A 13,930-nucleotide genomic window follows, 5' to 3' on the forward strand; every position below is an offset into this window, starting at 1 on the left:
TATCCGGTATTTCCATCATCGTTGTCACTTTGCAAGCTTTAAACAACTGTTTTCCTGTACCACGCTGGTAACGTTATTCCCCCTCCTTACGCTCCTCCGAGTATGCAGTGTTAACGTGACACGGCTCTCCAAAGCTGTAATTCCTTCCTTTCCCATCTCATTCGATGCCTGAACCTACACCTGCTTCCTTTTCTACCTTACTTTCAGCTTTTATTTGTCCTGCTCTGGGAGGTGGAGATGTATAGGCTCATTCGCAAACAAGAAAATATTTGCACCCTATTCTCGCCTCCATAAACATTATCTTCCTGTGCCTAGACACGTCCAAAAGCTGATATAACTATTGTTCAGTGCTTCCCTTTGTTGTGGTGTGAACGGCTGAACGGATAGCGAGACGGCCCCTCGTTCAGGAGGACGCGAGTTCAATCCCCGACCGGTGCCACCAATCTGGGATTTTTCAGCCGCCGCCGAGTGGCTTAAAACTACCCACATGCTGTCCAGAAGACCACCTATCAACCCGGACTCTAGATTCTAGGATTAAAGATGAGCTCCGGGAGGGCAGCATGAGCCAATGCAAGATGGCGCCACTATAAACACCAGAACGGGCCGGGCCGACCATCAGGCCCCACCGGGAAGTAGCCTTGGACCGACCATCAGGATCCACCGGGAAAAAGCCTACCGGCGCAATAGGCCAAGACGTAAAAAAAAAAAAAAAAAAATTGTACAGAGGTGGGTTGTTTCTGTAGAAGTGGATTACTGCTTCCTGTGTTTCTGTGGATTGCCGCCACTCGCCGCCGTGTTGTTGTAAATTGCCAGGAGAGGTTGCCGAGTTGTTGCGTGTTGAGTGCGTATTGTTGCCAGCTGTTGTGTGTGATTCGTTTCGTGTTTGGTCCATGTGTTGCAATGTTTTGATTGTGTTACTGATTTGTTACGTGCCATCACTTATTTGTCATTCGTTAATTTATGTTGGCCATTTGTAAAATTAAACCAGTTTTCTGCTCTATTAGTTTAACATTTTTATTGTTAGGTATTTTCGTTTGTACAGGACACGGTGTTAAAGTGTTGAGAGTTATATTATCTTCCTATATTTAGAATGAATAGATTCTGACAACTTAGAATAGCGTCCACATCAACCAGTGTTTTTTTTTATACATAAATTCTTAGCTTTGTGTAGGTGGAGCAACGAAAGAAACTGAAATGACTTATAGAGTTATTGACTGTTAAATAATACCTGTGACCGAACAACAGTTATAGACAAATAAACATACGTACAAACAAATTCAGAGACCGTCTTTCACGCACACACACACACACACACACACACACACACACACACACACACACACACACACACGCCCGGCCGCCCGCCCGCCCGCACGCACGCACACACACACACACACACACACACACACACACACACACACACACACACACACACACACACACACTTGCCCTCTGGGAAAGAGTGACCACGTAATCATAGAGACAGAAGCGGAGGAGGAAGGTATTGAAGAGGATGAATCATATAAAAGAAACGGGTTAAAACTATAGGAAGGCAGACGTGGAAAATCTTTGGAAATATTATGGAGAGCTGGACTGGGATGAGCTAATGGGAACAAGTGAAGTGCAAGAAAAGTATGATATGTTTATGGAGGCATATAAAACAGGGGTTAAGAAGTTTGTACCAGAATATAAACCTAAAGAAAAGGGAAAAAATGGACTGGTTTAATGCAAGGTGTGCTAAGGCAATAGAAATAAGAGACAAAGCATGGAAAAGATTAAAAATAAATAAAAAACAGAGGAATAAAGAAGATTTTAAGGTAGCGAGAAATGAATACGTGAAAATAAGGAAGGAAGAAAAAAGGGGATATAAAAAGGATATTGTGGAAAAGTGCAAGGAACAACCTAAACTATTTTACAGATTCATAAATGTAAAAATTAAACCAAGATAAACAATTGAAAGACTGAGCGACGGAAATGTGAAAATCGATGATCCTAAAGGCATGGCGGAGTTATTAAACAAAGAGTTACAGCAAGTTTTTACTAAAGAACCAATATTTAAAGAGCCACAAGAAAACAGGATAAATATTCATATGGAAGAAGTCTCAGTAAACTAAGAGGCGATATATAAATTGTTGGGGGAGCTGGAAGAGAGGAAAGCGGTAGGACCGGATGGAGTCTCAGGGTATATATTGAAAGAATGTAGAAATGAGTTGGCTGGACCGATATATGACATCATTAGATGCTCAATAACAACTGGTATAGTGCCTAGGGAGTGGCGGAGCGCCGAAGTGGTCCCTATAAACAAAAGTGGCAAGAAAGAAGAACCCTTGAACTACAGACATTAGAGCATAGACATAAGACATAAGTCTGCAAGAGGCCGGTAGGCCTGTACAAGGCAGCTCCTTTGACCAGTGAAATATGTAAAATATGTGAGAAAATTATAAAGAAACAATGGACGAAATTTCTAGAAGAGCATAATTTAATCACTAGTAAACAGTATGGATTTCGAAAAGGGCGCTCAAATGTGACAAATTTACTGAGCTTTTACTCAAGACTGACAGATAAAATACAGGTAAGGGACGGATGGGTTGATTGCGTTTATCTAGACTTAAAGAAGGCGTTCGACAAAGTTCCCTTTACAAGACTGCTATGGAAGCTAGAAAATAAAGGAGGACTGAAAGGGAAAATAAAGAATTGGATGGAAAGCTATCCCAGGGGAAGGGAAATGAGAACAGTGGTTAAAGACATAAAATCGGAATGGAGAACTGTAGAGAGCGGAGTGCCTTAGGGATCGGTATTGGCACCAATACTTTTCCTAGTATACATTATATTAATGATATGACCGAGTGAGTAAATAGCTATATGAGCCTGTTTGCAGACGATGCAAAACTGCCAAGAAACAGTAAAGACTGCGAAAATCTGCAAGAGGACCTAAACAAGATTTGGAAATGGAGTATGAAATGGGAGATGAAATTCAATGTGAAGAAATATCATGTTATGGAAATAGGAAAAGGTGAAGCAATACCAAAATGAACATATAAAATGGGAGATGGTGAAATATTGAAGAAAGTGCATGAATAGAGAGATCTAGGAGTAATAATGCAAGATAATAACCAGCCAGAGAGTCATATAAATCGGATATTCGATGATACGTATAACATGGTGAGAAATATAAGAAAAGTACTCAACTACATGGATAAGGATATGATGAAAAAAATAATTACCACTATGATCAAACCAAAATTGGAATATGCGGAGGCAGTGTGGTCTCCCCATAAGAAAAACACACATAAAGAAACTCGAAAGAATACAAAGGATGGCAACAGAAATGGTTCCAGAGCTGGAGGGATTAACATATGAGGAAAGACTTAAGGAAATGGATTTACTAACACTATAACAAAGAAGATAAAGGGGAGACCTAATACAAATCTATAAATTATTGAGCAAAATAGGTGAGGTAGACAACGAGGAGTTATTACTACTAACAAAAGGAATTACCGCCAGGAACACAAGAAGACATAGTAAAAAATTGAGGAAGGGAAGATGCTTGAGAGACATAAAGAAATATAACTTCCCGCAAAGAAATATAGATGTTTGGAACAGACTAAGTGAGGGTGTAGTATGCAAAGCTTTAAAGAAAAGTTGGATAAATGCAGATACGGAGACGGGACCACACGAGCGTAAAGCCCAGGCCTTATAAAACTACAGCTAGGTAAATACAACTAGGTAAATACACACACACACACACACACACACACACACACACACACACACCGAGATACTCACCCACAACGGTGAGGTTGACGACAGCCGTGGTGGAGGGAGAGAGCTGGTAGTCCACTCTGCACGTGTACACGCCCTGGTCGCGGCCGTGGGCGGGCTCCAGCACCAGCGTGGGAGGCTCCGAGGAGGGGATGAAGTGCGCCCGCCCGCCCAGCTCCCCCTCGTCCGCCCACCCGACGCCCGAGGTGAACTCCCCCTCCCGGGCGTCATAGCTGTCGGGGATAACACTTTATTGCTCCCAGTTGTCGAGTATGCCTACCCTCACGCTACTATCCCCCTCTTCCCCAACTACCACCACCACCACCACTACTACCGCCATCACCACCACCACCAGTTCCATCACCACGCCCTTCCTCAACGTTGCTACCACAATCAACACCATTATCACCACCAGACCATTCCATATCGTCGCCATTTTTTTTTTTTTTTTTTTTACAGCAAAGGAGACAGCTCAAGGGCACAAAAAAGTAAACATTAATAAAAAAAAGCCCGCTACCGCTGCTGCTCTAAAAAGAATCCAAAGGTGGCCGAAAGATAGGTCAGTTTCGGGAGGAGAGGTGTCCTGATACCCTCCTCTTGAAAGAGTTCAAGTCGTAGGGAGGAGGAAATACAGATGAAGGAAGATTGTTCCAGAGTTTACCAGCGTGAGGGATGAAAGAGTGAAGATGCTGGTTAACTCTTGCATAAGGGGTTTGGACAGTATAGGGATGAGCATGAGTAGAAAGTCGAGTGCAGTGGCCGCGGGGGAGGGGGCATGCAGTTAGCAAGTTCAGAAGAGCAGTCAGCGTGGAAATATCGATAGAAGATAGAAAGAGAGCAACATTGCGGCGGAATTTAAGAGGTAGAAGACTATCGGTATGAGGAGGAGAGCTGATGAGACGAAGAGCCTTAGCCTCCACTCTGTCCAGAAGAGCTGTGAGTGGAGCCCCTCCACACATGAGATGCATATTCCATACGAGGGCGGACAAGGCCCCTGTATATGGACAGCAACTGTGCGGGGGAGAAGAACTGGCGGAGACGGTATAGAGCACCCAGGCTCGAGGAAGCTGATTTAGTAAGAGATGAGATATGAAGTTTTGAGTTAAGGATAGACCGAGGATGTTTAGTGTTGAGGAAGGTGATAGCTGGGTGTTGTCAAAGAATAGGGGATAGTTGTTTGGCAGATTGTGTCGAGGATAGGTGTGGAAAGGTGTGTTTTGAGGCGTTGAAGGACACCAGGTTCTTCTTGCCCCAATCGGAACTAATAGTAAGGACTGAGGCTAAGCGTTCTGCAGCCTCCAGCCTTGAGTCGTTAAGTTCCAGAATGGTGGGTCTTCTATTAAAGAAGTTGAATAATGCAGAGTGGAATCATCGGCGTAGGAATGGATAGGACAGTTCGTTTTGGAAAGAAGATCATCAATGAACAACAGAAAAAGAGTGGGAGATAGGACAGAACCCTGTGGGACACCACTGTTAATAGATTTAGGGGAAGAACAGTGACCGTCTACCACGGTAGAAATAGAACGGTCAGAAAGGAAACTGGAGCTAAAGGTACAGAGAGAAGGATAGAAACAGTAGGAGGTTAGTTTAGAAAGCAAAGATTTGTGCCAGACACTATCAAAAGCTTTTGATATGTCCAGCGCAATAGCAAAAGTTTCACCGAAACGGCTAAGAGAGGATGACCAAGAGTCAGTTAAGAAGGCTAGGAGATCACCAGTAGAACGCCACTTGCGGAACCAATACTGGCGATCAGATAGAAGGTCAGAAGGAAAGGTGCTTTGAATCTTCCGGTTAAGGATTGATTCAAAAGCTTTAGATAGACAAGAAAGTAAAGCAATAGGACGGTAGTTTGAGGGATTGATGGTCACCCTTCTTAGGTACAGGCTGTATGAAGGCATACTTCCAGCAAGAAGGAAAGGTAGATGTTGACAGGCAGAGGCGAAAGAGTTTGACCAGGCAGGGTGACAGCACGGAGGCACAGTTTTTAAGGACAATAGGAGGCACTCCATCAGGTCCATAAGCCACTACCTGCTTCCTCTTCAGTCCTATCACCACCACAGTCACCTCCTGTACCTCATCCTCTCCAACATCACTATGTTCGCTGCTCACCCAATCCCCACCCCACCACTGCCACTACCACCACCACCTCCACCTCCTTCCTTGCCACCATCACAATAATCATCAGCACCACCACTACCACCATTATAAATAACACCTGTGTGATGTTTGTTATGGAAATTTATAATTAATACGAGCGAAGCATTTCACATACATGTCTTTCCTTTCAAAATTTTATTTCTATTTCATTAGCTGCGTATCATAAAAGGTTGGTCGCGTTTTTATATTTCCGTGATAAAAAATAGTACCATTATGTGAGGTTAATCAACTTACTGGAGACATTACGCTTAACTTTAAACATCCTGCAGTGTTAAACTCCCTCACTCGATCTCGTCTCACTCAGCGTCGCATCTCTCCTGTTTACGTTTCGCCACACCCTCACCTTCCAACCTTGACGCCACACCTCTGCCGGCGCCACACTCCTGGGCGACACACACGCCTCACAGCCATTAAGCGTTGAGCAGAAAACTAGAGCACGCCGAGAGAGCCAACCCACGGCCCCACATACACAAAGGCGGAGTTCAAAGGGAAAAAGACAAAACATAACCCGAAAGTAAAATAGAATTACTATAAATAGTAAATGGGACGAGAGAGAGAGAGTTACATAGAATTACATAGAAAATCACACCATACAAACCCCATGATCCAGACTAGGTGGTCTGTCCTTAAACCTAAGTGAATCTACACTAATCAGACGGCTCCAAAACGTTGCTTTTCCACTCTAGTTAATATTAAGTTCAAGGAAGCGACGGTCGAGCTTGTTTTTAAAGGAGTCAATCGTGTTACATTGGACCACTGACGGTGGGAGCTTATTCCATTATCGCACTACAACGTTGGTGAATAAAAATTTGGTGCAGTCTGAATTTACTTGTCTACATTTGAGTTTTATGCCATTGTTCCTCGTTCGCAAAGTGTCATCGATCATAAACAATTTTGTTCTGTCTACATTCGTGAAACCATTAAGTATTTTAAAACATTCGATCAGTTTTCCTCGAAGGCGACGTTTCTCAAGAGAGATAATGTTAAGGGTAAAAAGCCTTTCTTCGTAGAATTTGTTGCGCAAGGAAGGGATCATTTTTGTTGCCCGACGCTGAACACCTAATTTAGCAATGTCCTTTGCATGGTGAGAAGACCAAAACTGTACCGCACATTCCAAGTGTGGTCTGACTAAACTATTGTAGAGCGGAAGTATTACATCTTTATTCTTGAATAAAAAAAGTTTCTTTTAATGAAGCCCAAAATTTTGTTCGCTTTATTTGCTGCATCGATGCATTGATGTGAGAATTTGAGGTTTGACGCGATTTTGACCGCCAGGTCCTTAACGCATTGAACGCTTGTGAGTTTAACGCCGCGCATTTCGTAATCGAACTTCTTATTTTTTGTTCCAACTTGAAGGACCTGGCACTTGTCTACGCTAAAGGGCATCTCCCATCTATCAGACTGAAATTTTGTGGAAATCCTCTTGGAAGCTTTGCCTGTCTTCGTCAGTGAGAACCGAGTTACCAATCTTTGTGTCGTCTGCAAATTTACTAATGCGATTATTGAGTCCAATATCCACATCGTTGATGAAAATAATGAAGAGCACTGGGCCAAGAACCGAGCCCTGAGGGACGCCACTAGTGACCGGTGCCCACTCTGAGTTAAATCCGTCAATCACCACTCTTTGTTCTCTGTTGCTCAACCAATTCGCGATCCATTGGTTTACTTGACTGTCAATACCTATTTGCTTTAATTTATAAAGTAATTTATGATGTGGGACTTTATCAAACGCTTTCTGGAAATCAAGATAGACTACGTCCAATGATTTGGTTACGTCATAAACTGAGAAGAGGTCGTTATAAAAGTTCAATAGATTTGATAGGCAGGATCTTTTGTTACGGAAGCCATGTTGTGAATCCCCAATTAATGAGTGGCTTTCGAGGTAACTCACAATTTTATGTCTAATTATGCTCTCAAGTAGCTTACCTACAATTGAAGTTAGACTAATGGGTCAGTATTTACCTGGTATTTTTTTGTCTCCATTCTTAAAAATCGGTGTCACGTTAGCCTTTTTCCAATCCGAAGGGACGATGCCTTGTCGCAAGGACATATTGAATACGATTGTGAGGGAGGAGACGATTTCGCTCTTTGTTTCTTTAAGCAGTAAAGGATATACTTTATCGGGTCCGGGACTTTTATTTGTTTTAAGTGAATGGAGAGCTTTAAGGACTTCATTGGTTGTTATTTCAAAATTAGGCAATGCATGCTTGTGATTTACATTAGTACTGGTGCTGGTGGTAGTGGGAGGAAGACTGTTAGTATTAAACACCGAGGAAAAGTAACTGTTTAAGAGGTTTGCAATGTGTTAGCTGTCAGTCACTAGTGCACCGTCGCTATTTGTTAAAGGTCCAATTCCACTTCTGATCGCCTTTCTGTTGTTTATGTAACTGAAGAAGGATTTCGGATTATTTTTACAGTTGGCTGCAATATTTTCTTCATATCTACGCTTTGCCTGACATACTAATCTTTTTACTTGTACCCTGGTTTCGTTATAAAATCTAATGTTTTCGGGCGTGCTTTGTTTTTTCTTTAACCTGTAAAAATTTTCTCTCCTTGACTGAGTCTTTAATTTCGCTATTAAACCAAGGTGGGCTTTTATTAGTGTTAATTCGCTTCTCGCACAAAGGGACGAATGTGTTCTGCTGAGTGAGTAAGTGATTTTTAAGGCTTAGCCTGGCTTCCTCTACATTGCCGTCATCTGATAGTTGTATTTCTGTTAGTTTTTGTCGGATTTCTACGAAGTTAGCTCTTTTGAAATTGGGCACCTTTACTTAATTTTCAGTCATTGATGTTTGAGCTCTAATGTCGACGCGCACTAATTTATGATCGCAAGAACCGAGGTATTCTGCTACCGCGACATTACTGACTAGGTTATTTTGGGTCTGTATAACAAGGTCGAGTATGTTATTTTGTCGGGTTGGTTCCGAATCCATTTGGCTTGGACAATTTTCTTCTAGAAATTCGATCATTCTATGTGACTCGCCTTTTGTACCTGAAAGTGTCGCCCAGTCGATATTGGGGAGGTTAAAGTCTCCTAATATCAGTGAGTCGTTGTTATTAAGTGACTGCCTTAAAACGCTGTACATTTCAAGATCGTCATCGAGTGGTTGCCCGGGAGACCTATAGGTGACAGATAAATTTAAATTGACTTTTGCAATGTTTACTCGCACGCACAAATGTTCAACGTTACTGTCTCTTGGTGTTTTGTCAGTGGGTTGCAAATAGCTTTTGACAAAAAGGGCGACGCCACCGCCTCTACGGTTTACACGATCTTTGTTGAAGAGTCTGTAGCCATCTATGTTGTATTCGGAACTTAAATCAATATTTGTGGTGTCGATAAATGTTTCGGTTATAGCAATTATGTCAAAATTTTCTGTTAGAGCAAGACATCTCAGTTCATCAAATTTATTTCTTAGGCTACGCGCATTGAAACTAAGGATTTTTAAGTTATCTAGAGGCTTGGTAATAGAGGTGGTGGTACGGGTTACGGGTTTGTTGCGATGCATGGCGTCTATTTACACGGGCGGGGTGGAGGGACGTGGCTGAGGGTCGTTTTTTGATCGGGTGTCACGTACTGCGTCGTTGAAGAGCCGTGCGAATCTGACTGCCCCGATGGGAGACAGGTGTAATCCGTCCCTGTGGAAGAGGTCACTTTGTCCGTAGAAATTGTCCCAGGCGTTGAAGAACTCCACGTCAAGCTCTCTGCAAAAAGTCTGTAAACGGTTGTTTAGGCCGAAGGCCTTACTGAAGAAGTTGCTCTCCGCCCACGTCCGTGGTAGAACTCCTAAAATCAAAATGTTAGGGGATTTAGACTTATACTGCTGGATGAGCCTACGGTACTTGTCCAGGAGTTCATCAGACCGGGTCGTGGTGACGTCGTTCGTATCTGTGTGAATAACAAACAGTGAATCATTAGTAGCCTGAGGGGAGTTCTCCTCAAGAGCAGCAGTTATATCGTCGATCCCAGCACCAGCATAGCAATAATTCCGTCTTCGACGAGGAACTCTGCCGCAGAACTCAACTGCCTGCTGGCGAATCATGGAGTCACCCACCAGGAAGGTGCTCTCCTGCTCGTCCTCCTCTTCCAGAATGGCAAACCTGTTGAAGCAATGAAGAGGATAAATTGCTTGTCTGGCTGGTTTGGCTCCTCTATTCACGACGGTGAAGCCATCATAGGCGGTGCCACTACCACCCTCCAGCTGCGTGGTGTTGTCCGCTGGTGTCGACGGTACCGCTGAGGGCAAGAGGGCGGTGGGAGAAGGTTTTGGCACCACAGGAACGTTAGCCTGGATGAATTCCTGCAAGGAGGCAACAGTCAGAGAAAGCTCTATTATTTTATTCTGACCTGCTTCCATCTTCTCTTCTTGCTCCTGCAGTCTTGTCTCGATATGCTGCCTGGAGAGAGACAGTCGACAGACAACAGAACGCCCTGTAAAAAAGTGAGCTGAGAGGCTACCGTTACAAGTAGTGCACTTCTTAGGCGCCATCTTAGCTGAAAGTGATTAATGATTGCCTGAAATGAAAGAGATAAAAACACAGAGTGAAGGGGATTAGGAAAGGAGGTGAGGTGAGTGAGAGGGGGTTTAGGAAAGGAGGTAAAGTGAGAGAGAGAAAGAGTAGGAAGGGATGTGAAGTGAGTGAAGAGGGGGAGAGAAAGGAGGTGAGTGAGGTGTGTGAAATCAAGGAGGGTTAGGAAAGAGGTGAGGTGAGGTGTGTGAGATCAAGGAGGGTTAGGAAAGAGGTGAGGTGAACGAGGGGGGGGGGGGGGGGCTTAGAAATATGTGGAGGTGAGGGAGGGGTAGGAAGGGCTAATCCTCTAGGGGATTTGTAGTGAGGAGGAGCAGAGAGGAGGTGAGGTGAGCGAGGGTGGGGGGGCTTAGGTGAGCTGAGGGAAAGGGGGGTAGGAAGGGTTAATCCTCTGGAGATTTAAAGAGGATGTAGTGAGGAGGCGCAGATTGAATCCTCAGGGGAATTCAAAGGGTGCGGTGTCGGCAAGCACAACGCAAAAAAGAACACTCGAGAAACACACAAGAAACTCACGCAGCCCGACACACCCAAATCACACGTGAAAACACTCGGGATCACAACGTCACATTCGAAACACACGAGAAACAGTCAGAAACTCAAGCATAAGCACGATTCAGCACCCCCAAGTCACTCGCAAAAACACCGGAAACACAACAACACACTCGAAACACTCTGATACCCACGTAGAACTCTCGGAAACAGCCAAATCACACGCAAAAACACCGGAAACACAACACACTTGTGACACTCTGAAACCCACGTAGAACACTCGGAAACAGCCAAATCACACGCAAAAACACCGGAAACACATCAACACACTCGAAACACTCTGAAACCCACGTAGAACACTCGGAAACAGCCAAATCACACGCAAAAACACCGGAAACACAAATCACAGACGCAACCACAGGCAGACACTCACAGAAACCACAAACGAACACACATGAAACACGCGTCGGGAAATCACAGGCAACACACAAGGTTCACAAGCAAGAACACACAAACACACATGAAAGCAAACGCAAACCCAAGAGCACAACGAAAACACAGGGTTGACAAGGCGGATAACGCGAGTAAGCGAGGCTGTGGCGACCGCAGCGGGGTGAGGTCACGTCCATCTCTCAGGAGAGGTCGGGAGTGAATGGAGAGGTCGGCAGTGAATGAAGAGGTCGAGAGAGAGAGAGAGAGAGAGAGAGAGAGAGAGAGAGAGAAGCAGGCAGGCAGGCAGGCAAAACACAAGAAAGTGGCAACATGGTCAAGGAAAAGAAAACTTGGGTAAGCTTGGCGGGTGATGAAGAACGGCGGCAGGAGAAGGGACGGGGCTGTCAACAAGGATTGTCTTCATGAACAATTGCCGCGGCTCGAGATAACCTATACGTCTCTTACCCCGAAGCCAAGGTGCGGGATTATTATGAAACTGAGTGGATGTTATTGCGTGAAAAAAAGGAAAAGACACCCGGCCCTCTTTTTCTTGCTCTTTCTTTCTCTTTCGCACCGACGGACGCAGGAACGCACGGACGCAGGCACACACGAACGCAGGCACGTACGGACGCAGGAACGCACGGACGCAGGCACACACGGACGCAGGCACGCACGGACGCAGGAACGCACGGACGCAGGCACACACGGACGCAGGCACGCACGGACGCAGGAACACACGAACGCAGGCACGCACGGACGCAGGCAAGCACGGACGCATGCACACACGGGCGTAGGCACGCACGGACGCAGGCACGCACGGATGCAGGCACACACGGACGCAAGCACACACGGACACAGGCACACACGGGTAGGCGGTGGCTTAGTGGTTAGCGTGCGGGCCCCGCATTCACCGCGCCATGGACAACGTCAGTTCGAATCCCCACGCTACCACATGGGATTTTTCAGTCACCGCCGAGTGGCCTAAGACTACCCACATGCTGTCCAGAAGATCAACCACCAACCCGGACTTTAGAAGAAACCGTCCAAGTGAATCAAGAATGAGTTCCGGGGGGCAGCATGAGCCAAGCATAACTGGCGCCACTATAAAAATTCCCTGCGCCATGACGGGCTTGGGCCGACTATCTGGCACCTGAAGTAAGACTACCGGCGCTACAGGCGGGGATGCAAAAAAAAAAAAAAGGATGCACACACCTAAGTATACACACACACACAAGCACGCACACGCACACACACACACACACACACACACACACACACACACACACACACACACACACACACACACACACACACACACACACACACACACACACACACGGAGCGGAAACGTAGTGGCAACACTTGACTTTTGTTCACTCAGGAAACTCAATAATTAGTTTGTTCTCGTGTTCTTTGTGAGGATCAGTTCCCGACCATCTTCATTCAGTCCCCACCCTGCTTTTTCCCTCCCTTCCTCCACATACTCCTTCCCTCTCCGCCCGTCCTGTCCCCTCCCCCCGTCACTTAACTCCCACTTGCCTCCATCCCCTTTATCTCTTTTCTTCGTTCCAATCAGAACATCCTCCCCTTTGGCCTTCCTTAACACCCTTCCGTCCTTTCTACCCTCTTTACATGGGGGGGCTTCCACTTCGCTGCCATTTAAGAGACTCAATGGTATTCGCCAGGGGGGGATCCTGTCTCCCTACCTGTGCAACGTCTACACAGATGATTTCACTGCCGCTCTGCGTGACATAGGCACAGGCTGCCACTTACATGATTGGTGCATCAACTCGATGAGTTATGCTGATGACATGGTACTGATGGCGCCCACAGAGGAGGCTCTGCAGGACCGTATTGGAGTTTGTCAGGCGTATACTGCCGCGCACGATATTATCTACAACACCACCAAGACAGAGTGCATGGTAGTGCCGCTGCCACACTTCAGTGTGGACTACCATAAATCATCGCGGCTAAGTGGGAGTGCACTTACATTTGTGGATAGATTCGCATGGGCCATGTCATCAACAGGGAAAGGACCGATGATGATGACATCAAAAAGCAGACCACCAAGCTCACAGTCATCGGAAACACGTCTCAGTGTCTGTCATAACGACATCCTCAAGCTGCTTTTGGGGCTTCCTAGATGGACTAGCTCATTCCTGGCCTTCACCGGGCACGGGATGAACTGTCTGGCTGAGCTGCGTCGCCACGCCACGTACAGTATGAGGAGTGGAACAATCTGGGAACTCCATCATTACCTTCGTCGGACAGAATGAATGTGGATCTTTGCGGCGGGAGTGGCTGGGCCTTCTGTTCGTGTAGATTTTGCATAAGTGTGCCGTGCACACGCATACATAATTATAAGCCTGTCCTGTTTTTTTTTTATATTTATGCCGCTGGGCGAAATAAAACGACTATTATTATTTTTTATTTATTTATTTTACATCTGGCCTATACCGCAGGTAGGCTATTACATTGGGGCCTGATGGTCGGCCCGAGCCCGTCATGGCGCAGTCAATTGTTTATAGTGGCGCCATTATTATTGGCTCATGCTGCCACCCGG

The 13,930-nt window shown here is 45.5% G+C and overlaps 1 protein-coding gene across 1 annotated transcript in view; it reads right to left on the reverse strand.

Annotated features, from left to right (window-relative positions):
• Window positions 1-210: 210 nt before the first annotated feature.
• Window positions 211-13,930, reverse strand: part of LOC127007172 (uncharacterized) — a 94,544-nt gene continuing 80,824 nt past the window's right edge. Inside the window, exons 3-4 of the mRNA XM_050877889.1 lie at window positions 3,787-3,995; window positions 211-224 (exon numbers count right to left, since the gene is read on the reverse strand). Coding sequence (XP_050733846.1) covers window positions 211-224; window positions 3,787-3,995 — 223 coding nt within the window. The remainder of the gene's footprint in view (window positions 225-3,786; window positions 3,996-13,930) is intronic.

The sequence above is a fragment of the Eriocheir sinensis genome, chromosome 34, assembly GCF_024679095.1.
Source record: "Eriocheir sinensis breed Jianghai 21 chromosome 34, ASM2467909v1, whole genome shotgun sequence".
NCBI lineage: Eukaryota > Metazoa > Arthropoda > Malacostraca > Decapoda > Varunidae > Eriocheir > Eriocheir sinensis.